At 37.2% G+C, this 26574-nt stretch overlaps 3 protein-coding genes across 5 annotated transcripts in view; all 3 read right to left on the bottom strand.

Annotated features, from left to right (window-relative positions):
• Positions 1–50: 50 nt before the first annotated feature.
• On the bottom strand, positions 51–2953 carry LOC105560457. 3 transcript variants are annotated; one of them, XM_012009596.1, is made up of 4 exons: positions 2367–2953; positions 1648–1775; positions 1261–1568; positions 51–915 (listed from the first exon to the last, which is right to left on the bottom strand). In XM_012009596.1, exons 3-4 carry the CDS (start codon positions 1515–1517, stop codon positions 708–710), a joined length of 465 nt encoding a protein of 154 aa, XP_011864986.1. In that variant the 5' UTR covers positions 1518–1568; positions 1648–1775; positions 2367–2953; the 3' UTR covers positions 51–707. The 3 variants fall into 3 exon arrangements, with proteins under 3 accessions (XP_011864986.1, XP_011864987.1, XP_011864985.1); XM_012009597.1 differs by lacking the exon at positions 2367–2953 and having other exon boundaries at positions 51–577; positions 662–915; positions 1648–2110; XM_012009595.1 differs by lacking the exon at positions 2367–2953 and having other exon boundaries at positions 1648–2110.
• Positions 2954–4811: 1858 nt separating this feature from the next.
• On the bottom strand, positions 4812–7456 carry LOC105560456 (4-nitrophenylphosphatase-like). The gene is given in 7 exon segments (XM_012009594.1): positions 4812–5078; positions 5080–5227; positions 5375–5519; positions 5792–6005; positions 6164–6298; positions 6465–6628; positions 7129–7456. Coding segments are annotated over 7 exon segments (966 nt in total). The 5' UTR covers positions 7220–7456; the 3' UTR covers positions 4812–5009.
• Positions 7457–19642: 12186 nt separating this feature from the next.
• The window catches only part of LOC105560455 (protein kinase C-binding protein NELL1-like), a 27535-nt gene continuing 20603 nt past the window's right edge, over positions 19643–26574 (bottom strand). The window contains exons 13-14 of the mRNA XM_012009593.1: positions 23502–23522; positions 19643–21025 (exon numbers count right to left, since the gene is read on the bottom strand). Coding sequence (XP_011864983.1) covers positions 20246–21025; positions 23502–23522 — 801 coding nt within the window. The 3' untranslated portion in view covers positions 19643–20245. The remainder of the gene's footprint in view (positions 21026–23501; positions 23523–26574) is intronic.

Raw genomic sequence — 26574 nt, 5'->3', positions numbered from 1 at the left:
CACACCTCAAGACAGGCATGAAATTCCTCATGATTACATTGCTGATCTTTATCCATTCCCAAGTTTGCTCCGCAAAAGCAGGGTATCCAGGACTCGAAATTAAAATATGTGGTCGAAGTTTTACTGCTAAAGGATCTGAGTAATAGAACATTTCTAATGATTCTTGTGTTACCACTACGCAATGCGTTAAAGCCGTAAAATCCTAATAATGGAGAAAAATATTGATACATTGTAGCATAATATGAACTTCTACATAAATGCTGGATAGATTCTTTCAGAAGCAGCATTACGTATATTTTTACTGTGTAATTATAGTTACATTATATTTTAGTATATAATAAATATTGCATAGATAATTAAGTGTCTAATTGCAAAGATAATCAATCGGTACTTAAATTTAACAATCGGATTTTATATAGACATTGAAAAGAAAGAAAAATTGTGTAAAAGTATGTTAATTACCCAATTTTCAACATCTTCTTCATCTAATATTAACACATCATTTCGATTTAGTATTGATTTGTCGGTAATTTCATATTCTGCTCGTATTAAACGCAAACTAGACTTCCGGAGACACCTGCGGAATATAATATTTCACTGAATATTTCGTTTATGGATAATATAAGAGAGAATTAGACATGAAAACTTATTAGATACACACGTGTTTAGCCACTCAGCAGCTTCGTCGCCGCAATCAATAGATTTTATTAAAATCCAATTTGGTTCCAGTTTTGCCAACATTTTACGAGTTTTACTGGTTTTTTATCTATATAAACGTTTAAAATTGGTGTATTAGGAAGAAAGACGAATTTGCCACCAGTCTCATGTAGGTCAATCGCTCTCAATATCAATATGGACTCCAGCTCTTGTCCGATTAAGAATCGTTTTGCCTTTTTGTCGTATACTCGGAACATTCTAGTTACATGTAATAAAAATTTAACATGATTTTCTCAACGGTTGTATAAGATACAAATTTTTCATCTTTTAGCAGATTTCGTATGATTATGCTTCAATATATATAAATTTGTTATTAAAATTACTAAATATATTTCTGCTTTTATACTTATACATATATGTTTAATTGGTTTACGAAAATTATAAACAGTGAAAGTAGTTAACAGGTAGCTTAAATTAATTAAATATCAAAGAGATTATGTAGTCAATACTTTGTACTGACTTATCAGCAAAAGGTATATTAAATCATAATTTATACCTTCTACAATATAATAAGAATAAAACAAAATTCGATTCTATACTTACTTATCCCAAAAAATCATTCCATCGTATTCCATAAATATTCCGCCTTGTGTAAATTGTAATGTACGCCAGGGTAAGGATTCACCCGTATCCACTGGGCATATGTTTAGCTTTTTGACGTGACCGACTTTAACCCAGTTTGGATTAGGCAATCCAGGTATTTCGGGACAATCTTGTTCTGAATTGGAGTTCTGCGAATCGCTCTTTTCTTCCTTCAATTTTTCCTCCTTGCGAAATTTGGAAAAAATCTTTTTTCGCATGAGAAACGTTACAACTGCACAGCTAGTAAGCAAGACTGCCGAACACAATCCCTAGAATTATAATTATTTACGAAAAATCATTATTGTGAAATCTTTATTGTGCAGAAACTTATTTATGTGTTGCTCATACCTATAACAGTTTCATTGTAAACTGTTTTAAATTAGTTTGGCTTGCAAGTTTTTGATCTATGCACTAATTGTGGGTTAAACAAGCCCAATCTGCAGTTAATATATATTACATCATCCAGAAGATTTCACCTGAAAATGTTGAATTAATTTAAAATAAAGAATTTAATTACGTTTGTATCTATTATAAACAGTTTTTATTAAGATACTTATGTGAGTATCCGTAATAGAGAGAACACTTCTAAACGACAGATATACACATAGGTAATATACTTATATCAAGAGAGCCATATCTTAACTAGTTCTAGGAGTATTTGTGTTTTTACGTATCAATTACGATCTAAAATTTTGATTAAGGACCGAGTTACAATGATGTAAAACACAAATGCGCGTAGGAACCTTTAAGAATTTAATGGGTTAAACAAAAAATTTAACTAATTTTAATATAAATGTAACTAATTGAACACATACACGTTGGACGAGACCTTTATCTTATTTATGCATCTATTATCATTTATGATAATAGAAGAATAAAGACTAATGTATATGCATGCATGCGAGTGTTTTCAAATACCGTCTTTTATTTTTATGTAATAAACTAAAACTATATGGGCCCATACATACAGAGCTGGCAACTAAAATTTAAAGAACAAAACTGTTCAACTTTGTCATTTTGCCGTTAATTTTAATCACTTTGTCTATTCAGTTTTTAGTTTCTATTACCTGTGATAGTAAATTCACGATATCAAGGATTACAAATTGTGCAAAATATCCTCGTTTTTAACAAATTTTAATGCTCGTCTGGTGCACGCACTCAATCCGGTTAGAAGAGCTGTGGTAAACTGTGGAAAAGCCAAGGATCGCCGGTATGGGCCGCCACGTACAAATTTCCGTAACCGTAACTTCTTAACCAATCACGTTGCTCGATTTGGTTACGGGCGGCCGACCCTATACGTCCTTATTATTAGCTTACATGTTTCCTAATGTTTTCGCTCTTTTATAGCTAGAATGTGCACTACATGAGGAGCTAATTGTGTACGAATAAACATTTCTGAAGGTTTGTAGATACAAACTCGTGTAAATTGTAAATATTATCGATACTTCCCAGGTAGAAATCTGCCTCAATTTGCCGAGATTAAGTACAGGGCCTGGATAGAAAAATCCAATTAAAAATATCCGTTTAGGTCCAGAATACACCCTAGAAATTTACCTTGATTTTACCGAGAGAAAAATAGTCGGAAAAATCTACATGGGTCCTAGATTGCCACTGACAGATTTTTCCCTGATTCCCTGAATAGATAGCACTATAGTACCACATACTGCCGCGACGTGGCGACCGCGCGTTAGTCTTCCTCGTAAGTAAAAATCGTCCCGTATTAGTATAAAAGGCGAGCCGATATGATGCGAGAGCAAGTTGTCTGGATCATGGATAAACCTCGACGTTACATTTATGGTCAGGACCCTGTCAGGGCATTAAGGTATCTTTATTAGGACCCTTTCAGAACCCTACTAAAATTTCTGCTCGGGTGGAATTCCAGGGAATATTTTAGGGAAAATTTTTAGATTGAAGCCTGGACCAGACTGGATCATAAAAATAATTATGGTATCTACAAACTAAGTAAATATCTAGGAAAATTATAGACCCCCCAGCTAGATTCCAGATAATTTTTCTAAACAAATTCCGGGCGTAATCTTGGACCGATCTGGATTCAGCGATAGGGCCTGTTCGATTTAGGCGTTCCAAACTTTACATAGACCCTAGCTAGATTTTCCACCTGGATCCCAGAAATATTTTACAAAAAATATATGGGGCCCTGATTGTTTCCAAACAAAATTTCTACCTGGGTTCGTAAAGCTGTCGATTTTTATGTATTTTTAGAATTTACAAGTTCGTGTTTTTGAAGGATTTTACTTGCGTTTTAAGGTGCAATTTCATTGACGCTAGAAACCAGCGGCAAATGAGTTCTAGTGACTTCTCGACGTAGGGGGGAAAAAGTTGAGACCGTCTCAACTTTTTCAGTGTGCCGTGGTGTGACTGGGTGTCGCAAGGACTGCGTTTAGAAACACCACCCGAGTACTCCAGCGTATTATTCTATCCTTGTTGCTCACCGTATGTTAAACAAGGATAAAATGATACTCTGGAGTACTCGGGTGGTGTTTTTGAACGCAGCCAGCGGTGGTTTCACGACGCTCATATTTTGCAACTACTTCTCCTTCCCTAGGCGAGCGGTAAATTTAGTCACGTGACTATATTTGACGCTAAATCGTAGCGTCAATGAAATGGGACCTTTAGTCTTCGAGAACTTATACTTACGTAGTAAAGTTTGAATTCCAAACGTTACTTTGTCTATTTGCTGTTTAGCTTCTATTATCTGTGGTAGCAAATTTACGATATTAAGAATTACAAATTATGCAAAATATCCTTGGTTTTAACGAACATGCTTATTTAGTTCACGCGTTCTCTCCAGCTGAAAAAGCTAAGGAAAACTGTAGAATGTTCTGACCTGAACAAGTTGAATATGGGTTCAGGTCTCACGTCGACCATGCCCATGTTTTAGTGAAACTTAATACCTGCATCCCCACTACATTATTGAAGCTGAGACCTTTTGCTCCATTGTAATATATTCTAAAATACATGACAATGCATCGTTGCATGTATCCGTTGCTACTAAGGCTGCTTCGACTGTGTTTTTCAAGAACTAAATCATCAGGTTTTACTACAATTTCAATTTTGCATTTTTATTTTTTAGGATTTTAGAAGAGAAATTTGCATTGCGTGGAAAATGATTTACCAGTGATGAAGAAGTGATCTCCATAGAATTTAATCATTTGAAAACATTCAAAATATTTTTTAAAACAGTTATGTAGAAAACTTAAATTATTGAGAAAATTTTATTAATCTAAAAAAGTATATTGAAATATAGGGTAACTATATTGAAAAATAAAAATAATTGTTATTGTTGATCACGTTTTTTATATTCTTCGGTCATAGACTTTTAGATCTTACATATTTGTTATAGCATTTAATATAATCTAGCGATATTTGAATACTATAATTATACACTTTTAAATGGCACAATGTAATTATTCTAATAAAAAATTATTCACAGAAAATTTGTTACAGAAAAAAGAAAATTTATTCAGAAAATTTATCTAATACTAGACAACACAAGCGCGCGCTTTCACAGAAAAAAACATTTTTTGTGTTAAAAACACATCGCCAGTCATGGTCGATTAACTGCTTAATCATGGTTATTTATCTGCTGGCGTCAAATGATTCTTGACGTTATCTGTATAATTGATATTTGTAAATGACATCGTCAATTTGAGCGACAATATTAAAATAATAATGTCAATGATTCATAACTAATTTTCTATTAAAGCTTCAATTATTAACTTTGTGGTTGGCGCTACGCTCACATTGTGGATGATTATGAGCGGAAAACAGTTGACCTAAGCTAGGAAGATAGTAGTCCGGGCAGGAATCATCTTCTTTTTGTGCTTCTTCTAACGTATCGCATCCCGTCTCAACAAACAGCTTTATACATCCACACATCGAGGCAAACTTCATGTCCTGTTTAATCCTACGTTCACATTTCAGAATTAATAAAATATTCTTTTACAGTGAATATTCGAAAATAATTTTATGGAAAATTAATTGAATTATGAAATTAAATAATTATAAAAATTTGTAATAAACAGAAGTGTATTATGCCGTAATTTTCACTCACGTGTCACCGATGAACAAACATCTTTGTAGATTGGTCACGTTGCATTCTTCTAAAATATAATCTTTTAAGTTCTGACTAGGTTTGCCACATGGAATCGGCTGTCTTCCGCTTTGCGAAGTAATAACATTTATTAACGGTCCAGGACCTAATAATGAGAAAACATGATATACATATATTCTTCTTTTCTTTCTCTCTATCAAACTAAAAAAATATTTAAATAAAAATATACCCTGATTTGTATATTTTTATGTTATTTCATGTATATATTAAAATTTTGTATGGGTATAATGTAATGGAATTACTTTTCTGTTTATATACAGAGTATTATTTCTTGATAGAAGGAATATGATGTGCAATAATATAAGTATTTATACATATAAAAGTTTTCTATTGTTTACCAACAACACTAATACCTACCTAAGATTTTAATTGGGGGTTTGGTGGAGAACGGATACCCATCATCTGTTATCCCTGTTATATACAGTACATCCTTACGTGCGAGGCACGATATAGCCAATGCCATCATTGACCAATTGGAATGCACATCAAAGTCAACAATAACAGCTTTAACAGATGGCCGATCTATAACCTGCTTTGCGGTTAAAGTTGTATCAAGTTCGGAAACTTTGGGCTGTAAGATAAATAGTTAATCTATTACCATATGCTTCACGTAAATTTTATTAACATGAGAAAATTGTCAAAGTTGACGGATGAAATATTCCAGACAAATTAAACTCATTCTATTGAAAGGTTTCACAGATAAGATGTGAAATTTACTTGTTTACTCACTTGTTCTGTTAATCGTATTCCTGCTTCTGTCAACATTTTTCGTGCACGATTGGAAACAATGGCGTGAGCTTCATCACGAAAACCAATTTTTTTCAAGTACCAAACCATTATTTTCATAGTGTCGATTATGTGATCCTATATAATGTAACTAACTAATGACTGTTTTTAATAGTACTGATTTCAATATTTTATAAACTATTTCAGCATTTTAGAGTGTATCTATATACACATATGATTAATTTAAATTCATATAATAAAATACAATAAACTACTCTTCTAATTTTAATACTAAAATACTTACTGAACTTAAATTCAAACGGATATGTTCAACGCTCTTATAATAATTATCTGCTATTGCAGTGGTATTATTCGTTATTAGATAAATTTTTTTCCCCATGTTTTGCAATGTCATTAAAGACTCGGAAGCACCCTCAATAGGTTTACTTAATTGTTGCCATAGAACTCCTGGAGAACGCATATCGTTAATTACAACATTTTACGAAATGCTATTTATGTACAATTTCGCTAATCCGAGAAAATAGTAAAACATTATATCTGCCTTTGTATTTACTACATTCCATATGATACGACGGAGACGTAGAATATCAAATTGTGTATTGTACTTTAATCTACATATTGAGGCCTTTTTTGTTTCATTTCTATCATTTGTTTCATGAATACTATCTGCCTTCAAAGTCCTGAACCCTTTTTTTAAACACTCTGTATACTATATTTTAATAAAATATCTGACATTTATGTAAATGTATTATCAATTTTTCTAATTATCTAATGTTAGAGATTCATTAAAGTGTGCACAATTTTAGTTTTCTAATTTCAAGTAATTTTCTGAAAAACAATGAATTATAAATTAACAAAAATCTATTCTACGATGTTTTCACAATTGGAGCACATAAAACATACACAAATTTATTAAACATTGTAGAAAATAGAATTGTATTGCACACCGTCGATGTCGCAAAACACCACGTCGAACGACGTCAAAAACTCTTGCAATTGTTCAGCCGAGAACTTGGTAATATCCTTAGTTTTGGACATGATATAGGATGTTTTGTTATAACACGTTCGATCTTGAAGAATGATATTTTCTTCAAAGTTCTTTTGGTCGTAATCCAAGTGGCAGGTCCTACTCTACCAACGATGCGAAACTTTCTGGGCGACCGAACTTTCAGAGACTTCTTTTAAGGCCTGCTGCACTGACCCGACTGGCACTATCTAACCGATGCAGCAACTCGGCTGTATATGACAAGGATAAAAGCTATTCAGTATTCAGTTCTCGATAACATTGTTGACGACCAAGTCTATATATTAACACTATTACGCAACGAACGTTTGCATTATTTATTATTTATGCCTGTGACTTGTGCCGCAAAAGTGTATTCCAGACGTCAGCAACGATCATTTCGCGAGTTAAGTCAAGCTATTATAATACTTGCGCATGCTCCAATAGTACACTGTGGAAAATCTGAACTGCTATAATAAACGAGGGCATGTAGAGGATCATAGGAATGTGAGAGAGATATAAGATTAATTTATTATTGTTATATTAACAACGTTATTAGTGCAGATAAGAAATACGTTATCAACGCGTATAAAAAAGCATTCTCAAATATACGCGTGTACTTGCACGCGCGGACACACGCGCAAACACGCACGCGCGCACACATGTTGCACGCACAAGTTTGATAATATTCGCTGATAATCATATTGAAATAATGCATGCAATGATAATAGCAATTCTCAGTTTTCATTCACAATATTCCGTCAACATAAATTGTTTATTGACTTTTATAGTTGATCATAAAATTTGTTTGCTGTTAATATCTTTGAAACGCAAATTGTTTAATGCCAATGCGTTAAAAAATGTTCGTATTATAACATTTCTCGAAATCCGACATGGCATTTCGTGAGTGATCCTTGTTAGACGTTTATGATTAAACAAATTATTCTCAAGTAATTTCAATCGTAGTTCATGCAATACCAGCATGCAACTTACCTGTTTCCTTCGTCTACTTCTTTATCTATCTTGAAGTATTTTGGGGGATTAAATATATCTACAGATGTAAATAACAATCGAACACCTTTGGGTTAATAGAATTTCAATTTATTAAGTTTCTCTTTTCCCTAGCCCTCAATATGTCTTGATTCTCATTTACAAAGGTATATTATATAGCTGTAGTAATAGTAACTAATAATCAGTAATAATAATCGTAATTATAATAATCGGTAATCGATAATAATAATGACAAGTAATAATAATAGCAATCAATAGCGATACATTAATATGGACAATCGCATCATACGTTTCATTGTCGTCTTTTTCTAACGTATGGATATCATCATCAATTTCGCTCGCTCGGGTTCTTGACGAACAAAAAGATAGGATATCTTACGTATTCACAGCGATAAGAGTGAAATGACTAAGTGACAAAATTTATTTATTTATAACCCTGACTAGACAAGAGATGAACCCCATTATACTCCTACACGGTGCGATTTGCCGCACAGCAATTCATAGGCTATCGGGTTAACATTGTACACGTACATAGAAACATTCGTCGCGCAACAAGCGTGGAAGCGTGGAGAGCGTCGCCGTGATCGACGGGTGTGCATTCTGTAAAATATACTTTGGATATTTTTGTTTCGCAATGAAATATCCCGTGTTAAAGGGCGAGCCTTTATTGACATATTTCTAGAAGTGACAATATATTAATAACTACTAATAATTACATCGAATTATCTGAAAGAAAAATTAAACGATGAAGCTAGAACATTGTCTTAAGCCTTTTCTAATTATTCGGGTACGAAATAATATATATCATGTGCATAAATAATATATTGCATCATCATATGCGATTATGATGTAAAAACATGAATTCTGATACACTGTAATTAATCGCTACGAAGTGACGCACATATCTTGCAACCGATAACGATAAAAATGAAATGAGAATTAACTCAAGAGTAGCCTCTCGATGTATAAAATAAGAATTTTGTTATGTCTATTTAGTATTGAATTGAAATTAACAAAAATTTTTCCATCAATTGGCGACGATTACGACACGCTTTTGTTTACAAAACACTGAAATTTACAGTTTTATGTAAATCCACATTTTATTTATCCTTCATAACCTCCTTAGCGCGCGTCGCGTCCGATAATTGTTTTATGTAAATGCAATTTGCAACATTTCAAGCCAGCCAAGGACATCTGTTTGCTCGATGAGATTCGTGCGACGTAGGAGAGAGATGGGAGAAGGGAGGAGGCTTGAGATCGGTTAACTCTGATAAAGCCTTGCGTTGATGATATGACGGACAATTGTCGGCAAGGTCGACAATCAACTGGCCGACAAATTCATATTATGTGTCAGCGTAAAGATCATTTCGTCATAATCGCAAACTATACGAATGTCGCATTATTCTTGAATCTCGATAACGAATAACATATTTTATTATGTACAAGTTATCTTTAATTAAATAATTTAATTTAAGATTAATAAGCTATAATTATTGATGACAGGCTAATTTAATTTTGTATGGTTTCGATTATACAGAAAATTATTAATCTACCTCTTACGAAATTATTTATACTCCTAATTTTCTTTAAGCCAACTTTCTTATTATATTTCCAGTACGTTATCGTTAAAATCGAGACGTTTCCGAATGACGTCAGCTTTTCTCTCTTCCTCTCTCTTGCCGATATTATCGAGTTGAAGTGCATCTGTATAAGAGTGATACAGTTTCTTTCTGGGTATATCTCCGCTTTGTTTTTATTTATATTAGTTTTCCATGATAATCCATGATTAGGTAATCGTCGCGATGGTCGTATAAAGATGACAACGACACATATTTGATATAGTACAGACTAGAACACAACAATGCGCACAACATTTGTTCTTGGGGATTCGCATGACAGATTTTTCTCAATATTTAAATAAAATTATATTATTAAGCTAAATATATTACATTACATATGCTTATAATGGAACAATCGGTCAAAAATTTATCATTGACTTACGCAAAACTTGTACTGAACATATTCATTTATCTTCGCATGAGCTCGGATAGTTACGACATTTCAGATACATACATTTTTAACATTTACATAATAACATTGCCTTAACAGAAGTACAGAAAGGTGATCGTTCTCCTATGTAAAATTAAACGAATTATTTTCATTGCGCATTCTGGAGATATTAATTGAAGGTAAACATCTTTACTGAGTAAAGCTCGCGCGCTTAGGACCGTGATCATGTTCACTCGATATATGAATCTATTCATTTTGAGAACTAATAATAGTTTTCATTGAATAATTGATTTTTAGATTTGTTTCCCTGGTTCGTTACGCAGAAAGTATGTAGAATCATAATTTGAAAAGAGATTTGAATGCTTTGTACTCATTGTACTCATATACATTGATTATCGTTTATAAAAAAAATTGAATATTTTAAAACTCAATTCTACTTGTCGATTCCACCCTGGACGAGGGACATAAACGCGATAGCAAAACATTCGTGCAGGAAACAATATTACATATTAATAATTTGTTTTCTAATTCCCCGAGGAGATAGCGAACTTGTACTTTGATTGATGTTCTAATATAACTTAACACGATAAGCGGCATATTAGACCCGGCAGTGATGGTAATGCCAATTATTACTAACAAGAGACACCATCTAAAGCGTCCAGCGCCAATTCTTCTATCTGTGAATTATGTTATTAAATAATAAGATCTAAGAGATACTTCCAAAAGAATCTTTCCTTGTTCAATTACATTTGAAGTAGTCTCTTAAAATTTTGAAATTAAAATCTTGTAATATCTTTGAAATTGCTTGTAGAATCGAAAATATTTTCGAACAGTGTTATTTAATTTTAAATTAAGTAAAGTGAAATATAAATGACAGAAGTTCTGTTACGTATTTCTTTTTCTCGAAAATATTTTATTTGTTTTTTTTTCAAAATATATTAATTTTATTAGAAAAAAGTTGTAACATTTTTATTACAAATCAGTTTACTTATATCTTGCATGTATAATTTATTAATATAAATTAAATTATTGTACATATAATAAAATTATTCAAAAGAAACATTAATAAAACGATTATTTTATATAATAGTTTATCTAAAATACGTTTTTGTTTTATTTTACTATACATATGTAAATCACTTTGTTAGATAATTTATGGTACACTTACAAGGTATCGTACTGGATTTCGTCTTGCACGAAGACGTATCAGCAATGATAAAGTGTTATCTTGTTGAAATAATCTATTTTTACTTTCGACTGCTGCTAATCGAAGGTAAACACAACAAGGAGGGAGTATTCATTTCACCGAAGCGAATTTGTTGTTAGTGATAAAATATAATGAATCATATACAGCTGGCTTCATAGTTAGAAGTGCTATAATATTTTTCTAATAATATTTCAATAATTTTGGTGAAACGGGAGAATGAAAATTAGAAATCAACACGGAAGAATGATTTAATCATTCCTTCCCTTTGGCTTCTCAATTTTCGTTTTTCGATGTGATTTGAAGTTTACAAATGTTGTCAAAAGAAAATCTTAGCTTTGAGAGAATAAAATCTTTTAGACTTGAATATTTAATAACATATTTTAAGGGAACAAACTTGGACAAAATTGGATGGTGCCCCTTGTAAGTAGTCTTCCCGTATAATAAAAGACACGATCATTCCCCACTTCGTCAGAATAATGAGAGCAACTTCCATTAGTTTTCTGTCTTAGACAATGTGAAGATGAATAGAAAAGTGAACGAGGAATAGTAGTTCCTGATAGTTGATCTCTTCGCATTCCACAACAAGCGCTTACTGGTAGTCGTTGTAGTAGTTATTTGTGTTATTGATTAGGCATACTATTAATCAAACGTAACAGTATCTTGTAATATTAAATAGAGCTACGCGAAATTCTTTCGATTACTGTCACTGCTTTAACAGTCTTGACAATCTTGACTATCGAGGCTGTTCGCGTAGAGCTTATTTCGTAATCATAACTTCACTGTTGCACTGATAGTAATGTTGATCGTATGAGGCACGTGTAAAGCTAGGCTCCACAAATGACTCGAGTTTATCACCGTGAAGATGAAAGGCGAACGGATCAATTTTTCCCCTTGAAACGTATCCTCTCTCTATCCATGTATGTGAAGCCGATTATTAATTCTCCTAAGGGAAAATCTACCTTCGTTATATATTCCCGTCCAACCAAAGTGGACTGATTAATAAAATATTTTCATTGTTTGATTTTTATGTCATTGATTAGGCTACCGCGAAAGATTATATTATTTTATGTAGAACATGTTCGTGTAGATTGAGGAGGTTTCGGATCTTATTGACTCTTTATATAATGCAGTGTTGAGTTCCCGAAGAGCATATTTGTCAAGTTCGTTTAAGGGGTTAAGCTTCGAGATATGCGATAATGAACGTTATGTACATAGAAACTCGCTATGAAACGCACATTTGACTCTGCCTATCGCCGTCCTGATTTTAGGTACCGATTTATCTATCGATCTACCTACCTGATTTACCTGTCTAAAAATATCACCTTACTAGATGAATTTACAAATCGCTAATCTGAAGAGGCCGTTACATACTCTCAGGTGCAGTTCTCATTATGTGAGGTCAACATTTGGTATATGTTTACAATCAAAATTATTATTCGTTATATAGAATTGACTCAAATCTTTGATTGATGTTTTTAAACGTTTGAATACCTTGTATCGATGGCTTTATTGTTGTCTGGTAATTTCTTTGTTTCCAAATAACCACGTCCGTGCTAATAGACAAATCGAAATAATTATCGCCGTTCAACAACTATTGATTTTGCATATATAGTCTTCACAAAATTCGCCTTTGATTAATTACTATATACAAAGGGCACATAAAATTTCGAAATTGTACAAAAGGTTTTCGTGTCTCTTGTCGCAACGAGATTTCCCCCGATCTTTTACTATGTGGAACAAAATTACATTGTATTTCGAATTGTTTTGAATGCACACTATTTTTAACGAGAGATCGATCTTCGTGTTACTTATTTATTGACTTTATAAGGTATGCAGCACTAATCATTTACTTGTTCTCCATCAGCAACTATCATTCACCGATAAACATTGGCGTTTCGAAAATCATTCACCGATTATACTTACACGTATATTGATAATACATTAAGTCACATGTCTACCTACATTGTAGACAATTGAATATTATTCGAAGGGCATAAGGCAGAAAGAATAAAATCTTTTCTTCTCTGTTATTAGGATTTACTTCGAGGACAGATAACAATAAAATATTTAAACGAAATAAAATCGCAATATAAAAGCCAATTATATTAAAAAGTTAATATCTTAAGATATTAAATTTGTATTGTAGAATAACTTATTTGATATGTTTAATAAATTACGTTTATTAATGCTTAACTATATGTCAATGATATGAAGGAAACCGCAGTTAAACGATGATATGATGAATCGTGAAATAATAATAATTAAGCGAACTATAATATTACAGATTTTTAACGGAACATAAGATTATGGATTTGTGTCACAAATTATTTAAGTGTTTAAATCGTGCCAAGAAAATCTTCTCTTGTGAAACATCAATTGTATCCCAACAGAAATTCTATGCAAACTATTACATTATTAAATGATAAATAAAACGTAAATCTTTTTTAATAATATAGTTCACTGTAAGAGCAACACGAAGTGGATTTTGAGTCTGGATTTACTTATGCCCTTCATGATAAGCACCGGCTACATTCACGTATATCGTGCCGTTCGGAACAAAAACGCTTCATCGTAAAAAAAAAGAACGATTTTTTATAGAAAATGTAGCCGGAACGCGAGCGACATCGTCATACGAAATAGCATAACACCGGCAATGATTTAGCGCCTCTTTGACTATCCTCCCTTTTTCCCATCGTTTGCTCCGTACGTAAATTCGTACAATTCAGTTTTTTATGTATGTAATAGCTAAGAGCATACGATTAATCATTATCGATCGTTTTGCGCACGTGCGCGTCCTGGTGTATGTATATGTGTTGTGTATTTAATTAATTATAGTGTGTATATATGTGTGTATACATATATATATATGCACACATATGTATATACCATAATATATATATATATTTGTCGTTCCTATATGGTACTATAACATTACAGGACTATATACAATCAAAGTAACAGCGTTATTTATTGTTATCGTTATGTTATTATTAATAATATTAATAATGTTATTATATTATTATAGTTATTATTACACTATTATTCCTCTCATTTTCTTCTAGCCTACTCCTTCTTTTTCAATAGATCGGCGTGTCTGCATTATCACGCTATGTTGCTCATGCATATGTACGAAGTGCTTAAGGCGCAGAGCACAACCCGTTATATCCTATCATGTAAGATTTGTCAGTGGAATCTAATGAAAGTTCGTGAGATTTCGTAACGTAGGCCAGTTATTTTCTTGTTTTGCAGCCAAAGTGCCTTAGTACTTTTACGTACGTCGTTGCTTAATGCTTGAAACAAGAATAAAAAAGAAGCGGACTCTCTACTTCGTTTTACTATTTGTTTCATCAAGTCATTGGCTCGTCTTAATGGATCTCGTACCATCTGATCGAAAATGTTCATCTCTGGAAGCGAAAAGAGTGAGACTATCTTGTTCCGCTAACAAATCTATTAGTCTTTCATTGACTGTTCCAATTTCGAAAAGGTTTGATTTTAGGACATAATGGGTCATCTCTAGTTTTCAACCGTGTCGACGTGTATCTGTGTGTTCGTGTTTCGCTTGTCGTCACTCATATTCTCTCAGCTCGAATTTTTCCTCGCTTCGCCCGATCATACTATATTCATGCTTCATTTCTTCCTCCATTTCTTTCATCTTTCTTTCCTCTCAGAAATATCCCCGTGAATTTTTTATACTTTACTCCGTAAATTGCGAAAATGGTTATAAGATAAATGTATATAGCTGTAAAATATTACTTATCTTTTACAAAGACAATTTCATAATTTATTTTTAATTATTTTGTAATTATTTTACAAGTAAGTAGCTGATTGATTGGCTGACAATAAATCACGACTAGAACCGTAGCAAGAGCCTGGCGAACTAGGTGGTTCAGAGTACAAGAGGATTGCAGAATACAAGTAAGAATATTATCAAATCAGGTAATGCCTGAAGTTAAAGGCAAATTGGCCCAGTTAGACTTCCTGCAGTTTTAAGATACATTTTACGTTCCACATTTTCAACTATTACATTTGTTCCGACGAATTATACGATAGTTTCGCACGGTTATAAAAATTATACAGAAGATGCAAAACTCTCAGTATGTATATAAATGCCGCATAACGAACAATAAAATAAGAAATTAAATATTGAAGCATCTTTTGCATAAAAAACAATAAGAATTTGATAAAATATTAAATTAACAATGAGTTGATATTCCCAGATGTAAATCGATAAATGCTTACTTTAGTCTTCACCTGCACAAAGAGTCTGTTTAGTAATCGAAATATTGAATGTTGATGAATAAGAGTTTGTGACAAAAGATGGTCCCTTAAACTTTTGAAATAAACTCGGTTTATAAAATGATTTAGAAGGTATTTCCGCAATTAAAGCCTACACTGATATTGATTTATGATATTCTCTGATAAGATAACGATAAACCGTACTGCAAACTGGCAGGTTTTCTCAAACTTCTAAACGTACAATATCGCGGGTAACATAACTGACAGAAGTTTGATTTAGCGCTTTTCTATATTTTTTAAAGATTCTCTGAATAGACATTGCAATATTTAGTTTATTTATAGCAAAGTGACAATAGAGCTGACAAATTCGAGCCGGGGAAATAATGTCGACGCACTTTCCGCGATCCCTCACATTTCTTTTCTCTTTTTCTCCTTGCACATAATTGTCCGTCCAGTCACGACAAAACGCGTGGCAACGCTCCGATCCAATTAGTCGATTACAAATGAAGCGGTGTTACTATTAAATTATTGCACATTGAACGAACAATTATCGCCGAGTCCTTGGCTACTGCAAGACCCTCTTTTCTCTTTTTCATGAATGCTAACAACAGCGGCCAGGAGATTCATTAAGTCCTACTTCATTACGAATTAACTCCCTCTCTCTCATTGTTTCTCTCCGTTGTGTCCATGTGTACATGTGTACTTTCGTACGGGTTCTCCGTGTGTTCCGTATGCATTTATACACAATAATATGAATACATATATGTAGAATGCTCTGCTTCTCTATTTGTATCTTCTTTCAGCGAATCTTTGAGTAAATTTAATAGTTTTCAAATATTACAATAATTAAGACGAAAACCATTTTGTTATATATATGTCATATAAATATTTGTTGTTATATTAGTATTTTTGGCTTTAACAATATTTTAATTAAAAGTGTAATTACGATAGTGAAAATATAGGAGCTGTTTTAAGCTGATCAAAGAATTCGCGGATGAAAGAAACGGCGTAAGTAACAGAGCCACTCCGTATGCATATTCATTTATTTATTTATATATATTTATATAATATATATGTTTCTCTCATTAGTGCCTATTTATTGTTAGTCAAGGAGGAATGTAGTTGTAATGGTCATGTTGGGTTGAGCGAGATAAAGAATCGTTCAGGCCAGCCGGTACGTTGATTGTCCGGTGCCTGGCTGATGTAACGGGAGACTCTAGAATAGGCACGGCGAGAAAGTGTTTGCAATTATTCCCGTGCATCGCTCGGAGTTAAATGATTACGTTTAGCTAGGCCCTTCTTCGTCGCGGTTACGGCTAAGAACGTAATCCCTAAAATTAGGTGGGCCAAGTGTCCTCTCGCCTGTTCTCGCGTCCTCAATTATCTCGGTTATAATAAACATCGCTTAGGCTATTGCTCGTAGGCGAGTTGCAAATGCTTAACTTCTGGTCTGGTTATTATTCGGCGCTACGCTCGAATCGTGTGTGATAATTTCGAATGTCTAACGTGTAGTGTTTATGACGACGTCAACAACCAGCTCGCGTTTACGCGTCGATGTGAATGGTGGATTGTGTCCGTGTTTAGGGCTTTGACGGATTTTGGTTGCTCTGAGATCTGCGAATGCGTAAAATGATGCGGCAGTCAGTAACATATCAATGACGAGTTGACTGAAAGAAAGAAGAGAACGCAAGTGACATTTTCAGAGACTCGGTACTTTCTATAATTATCATTAACTCGTTATATTAAATAAATAGCGATAACAAATTAAGTTTTCAAGGGGAATATTCATCGTATATCTATATCGTGAATTCAATTCACGCGCGCGCGTTTCGCTACGAAAATTACCTTACATTTAATTCTGCAAGAACCAACTCTATTACAAATGCACACTTTGCGAACGGGCGAAATGCTGAAGAACGGCAGTCTTCCTGCGGAACTTAGCACCGAGAGAGCTTAATTTATCCAGCGCAGACAGGAGATTAAGGTCCGTCGATTTCGCGCATTTCATGGGTCGCAAAATGCACGTAGGAAAAAAGTCTAGCTTAGCCTTCCGTCGTTTGGGAACGGAGCAGCGGACATACTTGATTTTTACCTCGTGAGGACAGAGGAAGGTCCGATCTTCCTCGGTACGATGGCCTTTTAACTACAGTATGCAATATATCTAGAAAATTCACTCTTTCAATTGACATTATTCCGTAGAAACAACTGTTTTACACAACTGTGATATAAGAACCAAACTGTTATCGTTTAATTATTACCTACTATCACTCTTTATTCGGTATCTCGAGGGTGAACGATTGCCACGTAACGATGCTAGAAATTCTTTTATTGCCATACTGTGAGTTATAAAGCTGTCTCTCGGCGGTGCATTCCGGCACCTCATTCGAAAGCCGTGAATCGAGCATAGGTCCGTCTCCTGCAGGATGACTAAGGATAACGTGGGGAATCGGATCGAGCCGAGTCCTCGGAAGTTAGAATTCTCTTCCGGTTTAAGGATCGCGTCTACCCTATTACCCTTAACGTACTCTCTCACACAAGCGCAACTAGTTTTATCGCCGGATACGCACGCTACGATGATTGTATATGTTCCGGGGCCTCATATCGCTTATATTGTCACGAGATATGATCCTCCATAGTGGATATTTCTAGCGTAATAGAGCCACCCGCGTTGTCATCGGCGTTGACGACTGACAGTCGGTGCGTTCAGTTGGAGATATCGATGGATTCGCGGGAATTACTCATATATAGTACACGGTATAATATAATACATACGTTTTTACTTTTCTTTATATGTATATTATATATATATTTATATTTATATTATATATGTATATATAATATACATATCATTATGTGTGTGTCTCCTCCCCTCCGTTGGGGATCAATTCCTTACGACAAACATATATATCGCCCCTGCTTTGCCGTCGTTTACGTACATACATACATACAAGTGTTTATGTGGTTTAGCGGAACATCAACAATTTACTTTATAAGGCCCAAATATTGTGCGCTACTTGTTCAATCAAATACGCGAAAGGAGCTTTTTCTGCGAAAGCTAATCTGCGCCCTCGGTTCGCTCGATCATGCTCGATCCACAGGGGACGCGCGGCGTCGCATCGATTCGACAATCGGTACTGAGGATCAACATCGTCAAAGCAGTCGCCTACGAGCCCGTCGATTCGCGTGGGCTCGAGATATTTCTGCTTGGAGTATTCCAGCAATTTTCGAGCTGTAGACAATTATTTGTCGCATCTACTTGACACTAGTACGTTATGTTGTTTGCGCATATGCGCCTTGTTGTAACTTTGATGATTACGTCAACATATGACGGTACATTGTTTACGCTTGGTATGATCTAATTGCAAAGTATGTATTACTCTTTACCCGCAAATCAGCAAGCGCGGTGTCAATACCCAGCGAGAAATGACTCGTCGCTCGATGTCAAAACGATGTCGAATCGACATTGACATTGTTCGACGAATCATTTCTCGCTGGGTATGTGACAGTTTCCCCTAAATAACAGTTTCGCGATCGTTGCAGAGCAGTTATGTAAGGAAGAACAAATCATTTAGAAGCAAATTTCGTTTTTAAATTGCATATTACGTGACGCACCTTATAAGCTTCACAAAAAAATAGCCTTCAACTCTTCGGTGTGTGTACTCTTATTCTCATTCTTATCTAGGTACTTTGCCTTATTAATTCTAATTTATTCCGTATCCAATAGAAAGTTCCTTTGTTATGTACGTAATGCGCTTTAAAAGGTGTAGCGTAAACAAGTTTTGTAAGGAATCAACGTCCGGACAATGTCCGTGAAAATTTGCAAACAAAATCAGCTCGGATTAACCCGCACCTTTGGCTCGGCAGGACCGCATGCTGTTACGTCTATTGTACTTAAAAGTTTTGCAAGTTGATCATCGCGCGCAAACTCTCGATGTTGATTCCGAAAGTTGTTTCCGCACCGATTATCTCTCGATTAGCGTCGCGGTCTGTCGACGCTCGTCTGGTGACGGCGATCAAAGGCGAAGAAGGTCACCGCAGCTCGAGCGAGCGATTCAAGCGGAAAAGCGAACGTCCTGGACGCGTACGCGCTCTCAGCCGTAAGCCCGGCCCGCGGCTGTTCTAGGTCCGGATGTCAATAGCGACTACGTGATTTGACCCGCAAACGACTCGATCGCAAACGACACGAGCTATCGATAGTACTGGTGATCTCGATCTTGGCGTTAGAACCTGGAGCCTAGCGGGACTAGGGCCAAGGGTCAGCGAGGCGATCATCGATCTAGCTCCGTTGACGGAGCATTATTCCTCGGGATCGCCGGACACGGATTCCGGGAACAGGCTCCAGAGAGAGAGAGAGAGGAACGAATCTTCCTCAACGCGGCGACGCCGATCCTCCGCGAATGTCGGCTGTACCGCCAACGGTCCGCCAGCTCCTTCTCATCTTCGCGTTCTGTCGAGCTTTCATTTTTCCCTTTTCTGTCGACGATGTAACGGGCAACGCGCGTCGGACGACTGGGAGACTCCTCGGGTTTCCCCTCTGGAATGCCTTGCCAAGTGTGTCGAGTTCGTTCTTTTCTATCTTCCTCTAAATCCACGGCCCTCAAGTGGCGCTGTCAAGGACAATGGATTTCCTGCTGTCCTTGCGACGGCGACCGACCAGCTGGCGGATTTGCGCAGGGACGCTCGCGGGCGGTAGATTGGGCTCCTCGTTCGTTGAGGTTGCCAGGACCACTGCGAGAGTCGGCGACGACGACGACGACGATGACGACGAGGAAGAGGAGAAGGCGGTGGCGGCACTGCCACGGTGATTGACGGTGTTCGACGACGAGCCGCGTCGCGATGACGTCGACCTGCCACCGACGGGCGTCGCGGGCGGCGGCGTCGTCGCCGACGGCGCCGCGGACAGTTCCGATGCCGTTGACGACGTCGTCGAGCCTCCGACGGACTGTTGGTGTCTCGTCGTCGACGATACTTGCTGCTGCCGTTGCTGCTGTTGCGACCTGATGGCGTGATAGGCCATGTCCTGCTGAGCTTGCGGCATGACCGAGATGTGCGAGTCCGTCGCGTGACCTTGCCTGAGATCGTGGGGGTTGCCGTTGCTGATGCTGGAGGATGACGAGTAGTGCGAGGGCGACGAGACGGGGGAAGTGGTGCTCGCGACGGAAGTGGTGGTGGTGGTGGTGATGGTGCGTGTGGTGCCGGGTGTGCCGGTGACCGCTGGTAGAGCTGCTTCCGGTGCACCGTTGACCAGCGACTGGACCGCAGGGTCTGGTGGATGGCGTACGAAAGGCTCAGGAACAGCGACTGGATAATGTTGCTGCTTGTCGTCGCCCAGATCGCCAGCGCAGCCGTAATCGTAGCTGCAGCAAAGCTGCCCGTCCTACGGAGAGGTTCGTGGGAGACTGGGTTAGCCACGGCGGAGGGAATTAGGCGCTTTTCGTTCATAATTGTCGACTTGGCTCGTCGACTCCGGATTGGAAAGTCTTGGCCGGCGTGATTCACGACAGAACGCGGTCGAGAAATGAACAGGTCGAAAATCAAAAATCCAATCGTATGGCATGGGCGTAAAATTGCTTTTCGATCGTGAGCCGGTTGTGTTTTTCGTATAAAACAATATTTCTTGATCTGTTATTTGGAGTTATTTGATATTAAAGTAGCGTCTTGTACCAGTCTGAATTACTTTCTAACAAAGAGAGAAGTTTTGTCAATTCTGAATAATTTTCAATTCGCACAAACGGAAAATTGTTAAATCGTAAAAATTATAATTAACCCATTTCTTGAAGCTTTTGCGATATTAGAAATTTTATCGACAGATTATTTTACCAATTCCTCTTTCAATGAGTGACGTCACCTGATAAAAAAACTCAACAAAGTTTTATCAACAAACGGGTTAACTATCAGTCCGTTGCTTGGCGCGCCAAGACTTTCCAACCTGTAGTAATGAGGCAGGTACTTGTGTCCATAGTATGTAATTCATTGTTTCGTAGAACAATACCGCATCAGTTCCGCCGTGGCGAGATAATAAAATCAACGTGCAAGAATCCGACCCCCGTTTTACTTCCCTTGAAACTTCCCTTGCGACGTTCCTCACACCCGCGTCGGCGGCGCCCTTTTCTCTCGGTCAAGAGGACGACTTGTAAGTGGTCATGATCACAATTACAATAACTGTAAGGACACTCATGCTGACATTCGAAAGGGGGGCAAAACAATGAATTTCCATAGTATGTCTTTGATACCCGGCGACAAATCTCTAAGTTTCCACTACTTTCCACTACGATCCTGGCAGGATACATTTTGTAATGCTGATTTTACACTGACAATTTGCATAATATTCGCGCAACGTTTATCGATATAAAAAAATCTAGGCTCGACAGCTCTGGATACTTCGACGATAAAACCTAATTAAGGTCCGAGATTTTACGCGTCGCGGCTTACTTCTCGATCTTTTTGCCTTATCATTCGCGTCTTGGCGCGAGACATCTCCGTCTTGCCAGGATCGGCGCTCGGTAAAGTCGATACAGAGAAAGAAAGAGACCTCTTGGTGCGTCTACCGAATCTCGAATGCAGATCAGAGGAGGGTGCAGTGGAGGCTCAGGTGCGACAACGACGCTTTTAAAAAATAGCAAAAAAATATGAAAAGAGAAAGAGACATAATAAAAACAGACATAATCGCGGATCCAAGACGCAGTCCGTATATGTGATGTGTGCACATATATACATATATGTGTGTGTGTATGCGTGCGCGCGCGCGTGTGCGTGTATGTCACGTGTGTCTGCCACCTCGTGCGCCATGCTCCTCGATCGACACGAGAAAGATCCGCCGACCGAAACGATCGTCTTCTCTTTTATCTTTTTGCATGAACGACCGTGCGTCTCGGAGTGTGCGTAAGTATATAAAAAAAAGTAGAAGGTGAAAGAGAGAAAAGGTGAGAGAGGGGATAGTAGGAAGTACGCGTGAGAGGTGCGTCGACGCATGCAAATTTCGAAAACGTGCAATCGATCTCCTCCCCCATCCCCCCCTCCCACGGTTAAGGTAGGATAACACGCCGTATTCTCGTGCGATCCGTCGACGAAGTCGTTTTCGCGCGATCCTGAACGATAAAAGGACATGCAAACGATTTTTCTTCGCGGCGTCCCATGAGCAGACGCTATTTTTAGTAGCACGAATATTTAAAACAAGGGAGTTTAGATAAGGAGTCGAGTAAAGTACAAACGCGAAAGGGCGTCGTTAATCAACCGTCTATATATAATCGTAATACGATAAGAGTTAGATCGTACGATCAACTTCGCAAACAGCGCGCGATAGCGATTATATCAAATGTCGAATAGTCGGTGGTTTTCGGTAGGTACATTTTGCCGAACTAATTTGAAATCCACTCGGAAATCTGGAAGATCGTCAACGTCACGTCGAGAACACTCTCCCTCGAATGCAATCAGATGCACATGCTCCGTGCTTGCGATACATTTATATGCCCATTGTTGAATAGTGACAAAGCTCTGATAAGGGTGATTAACGTGCGGCGATTAACGTAGACAACAAGTCCTAGTAAGTAAGACGTCAAAGGGAAGAGAAGGGTCAGTGAAAGAAGAGCTACCAAGTATCGAGCGAGGGTTCGGAGATATTGGAAGCTTGAAAAGAGGCAGAAAGTCCGGGATTAACGAAACAGGACAGAACTGTCTAAGCAGGTGGAAACGGCGGAGGGGAAAGGGACGAAGAAAGCACTCGAGCACTCCGTTAGTCGTAGTACATTAATCAGCACACAATAAAGACAGAAGAGAAGAGGCAGGTAGTAGAGATTATAGGTGAGGTAGAAGTGACGTGATTACCGATGCACACAACACGCGCTATTGCTCACCAATTGGGCGCAGTACGGCACCTGCAAGGATACCCATTGTTAGGCTATATGAGGTTAGTCATCACGGGCAAGGTGGCGGGGTTAATTTACACAGCATAGTCACAGGCAGACAATGTTCCCCCCCCCCCCGGCCCTCCCTCCCTCCTATATCCCTCCCTCGCTATATTTCTCCTACATACGTGACCAGGACCTCTCTGGACGCCACGTCGATCCACGTTCGCGATCTCGTCGCGGCTTAGGAGATCGATATGATTGGCCTAGGCGCCAGCGGAATCAGTCGAATTCCACTCTGGTGGTCCACGGCCAATCGTTGCCAATGTCATCCACTGATGAAATCGTGGTGGATCGTGCCGCCGCTCTTGATTGAACTTGCGGCGGCACGACGCTAGACTGCCGTCGATCGGGCGCGTTCAGGCGATCGCGAATCGGATCGGCGGGATCAAGGTCGTGGTGCACGCTCGATCACTATGAGGTCAGGTCCGTTTTCTATTAATCGTCGCCGGGCGGTAAACACTAATAAAATGATCCATGCAGGGCCGACCCGAAGCACGCGCGATCGTGAGATCTCGGCTCAATCTCGGTTTGGTGTATATATGAGGTGTTCTGGATTTACCGTGTTATCTTTCAGCCGCACTTCGAGAGGGAGAATTTCGATTGCGATTGGGAAATCAAGTTACTGTTGAAAGCAGAACCAGGGAAATTAAGCCGTAGAGGTAACAGATACCTAATCTTAATTGATTTTCAAAGAGCTTCAGTTGGGATTTCGTGTCGGCGTAGCTGCAATATTTTCACAAACATTCGCTCGTATTCAACTTGTTAAGAAAAGATCGCGACTCTCAAACACTTTTTACGATTTGAAAGATAAAACGATAAGTATGAAACACCATATACAACAGTTCATCGTCACCCTAATTAAGTAATCTAAAAAAAAATTAAATTTCACAGAGAATATACAAAAATAGGAATCGTGTTTATGTGCGTACGTGTGTATAAGTTTAGAATTTCCCAAGTTTCGTAGGAAATCTAAATTATAAATTGCTAAACTATTGCTAAAACCATCCGTCCCAATTCAATATGTTATTATCTATTTATAGTTTCTGCAACTAAAGATCGAGTTAAGCAGATGTGTCTGAGATACTGTCTCGTTTGATATTAGCAATAGGATGACGATGACGAGAGCGAAGCACTCGGCGAAGAAGCGGAACGAGTTCTCTCGAAATTCGAAGTTTCCTTTTACGATTTCGTTGTATATACGAACCGGGATTCTCACGGCCATGGCAGTATTCGATCGCATTCCACATCTACAGTTTCTATACATGAAGAGTGATATTTTTTCCATTGCAAAATACGTAAGGATTTATTTTGCCAATCATGCTCTTCTAGATATCTGCAACGTCCAATTAATTGCGGTATTTTTCTTTACACTTTGCTCATAAAATACCGACATCTTGGCCTTTTTGTATAAAAGGACGTAAGAAAAGTTTTAAGTAGATTTTAAATGTTTTGATCACTATGGGAATGTGAATCTTGAAGAATAAATCATGATAGAATTATAGAAAATGGATTTACAGCTTTAGAGGGGAAATCATTTGATAATCTAAGATCTCTACAGATTTAACAATCTAAGATATCTATTTCTCTTCTCATACACGGAGAAATGAACGACGAACGCTGCCACGTGCAAGGCAGGCAACGAAAAAAGAAGGAACGAATAACATTTATCTTAGGCTAGCTTAGGGACGCCCCTGAATGTGTCTAACAATGTATAAAAATAGGAAGTTTGAATAATTTACAGTGGTGAGTACAGCGCTGAGATCGTATAATGACAAGGCCAGCACGACGCATTAGTGCACGCTGAGAGAGAAGATAATGTTATAACACTGATAATATTAATATGATACTATATACACTTTTTATATCATATATACATATGTATTTCTTTAAACGAAATACAAAACTGAAGCGTTCGCGTATAGTTCCAGTCTAACTTGGTTAGTTAAATTCATGCGAATGTAAAGTTAGGTTTCAACACACACGTTACGAACGTTATTTCTCTCCTCTCAGCATACGGTTAATAAAACTTCAGCGTTCAGCTTTGCAAAATCGATTCGCGTTAATACACACCGCAAAAACAAACGGCATACTGCACGAAAAAAAAAAAGGAACAGTCAGTATATGTACCTTGTACTATTCGAGGATTACCTACTGACGACAAGTAAAAACAGACAGACAGAGAGTAAAGAGAGTGAGTAAAAGTAAAATGATGAATGGATGCTTGTGTGTATAATTTCATGTTAGCATGGCGGACAATTTTGATCGTATGTACCAAGAAGGTGGAGACTTTCGATCTAATAGATTGTAAAATGTGTGGGTATTTATGATTCGGTAGCAATTGAAGCAAAATTGATCTCCCGTCACTTGAATATACTTTTGCAAGGAATACTTGTTCGTCTCTGAAGAGAAACTAATACGCAGAATTAATACGTAATTTTTGGCTGGCGATTTCTATTCAAGTGCACTAGAATAGAGCAAAAATCATTCTGTACGAAAAAAATGGCAGCGTTAATGAGAATAAACGGTGATTAAACGTTGCGGACAAAATCAAATGTGAAACGAACGGAAATGAAATTGACCGATACGATATTTGCGTTGATGCCCCGCCATGTATATGTACGTATACATATTTTGCGTATGGACGTCTGCACAGCAATTTTCTTGCATCTTACGTTGGCATAGTACAGCGAGCGCAATTGAGTAGGCACATGACAGATCCACGGCTAAATTGAGGCAATATTTCCGTTCATTTACTGACCTTGAGCTCTTGAATTCGCGAGAGAAGTAAGCGCGATGGGTACCAAGATCTCGTTGGGATGGTTGACGTTTCATTATCTTCGTTGCTTAAATAATTGTTGCGTCGTGAACGATTGAAAGATTCAAAAATATACCCCATCAAACAATTTTACGACTGGCATTATCTCCTTGCGATACCGCAATTACTTTTGGAAAGCACACGAAAAGTATATTATTTTATTATATTGAACGTGCGTAAAAAAAATGTGTAGACAACTAATGG

This window comes from Vollenhovia emeryi, unplaced genomic scaffold (assembly GCF_000949405.1).
Source record: "Vollenhovia emeryi isolate VEMERY1.0 unplaced genomic scaffold, V.emery_V1.0 DF939230.1, whole genome shotgun sequence".
In the NCBI taxonomy this organism is placed as follows: Eukaryota; Metazoa; Arthropoda; class Insecta; order Hymenoptera; family Formicidae; genus Vollenhovia; species Vollenhovia emeryi.
This window is presented reverse-complemented; position numbering and strand designations above follow the sequence as displayed.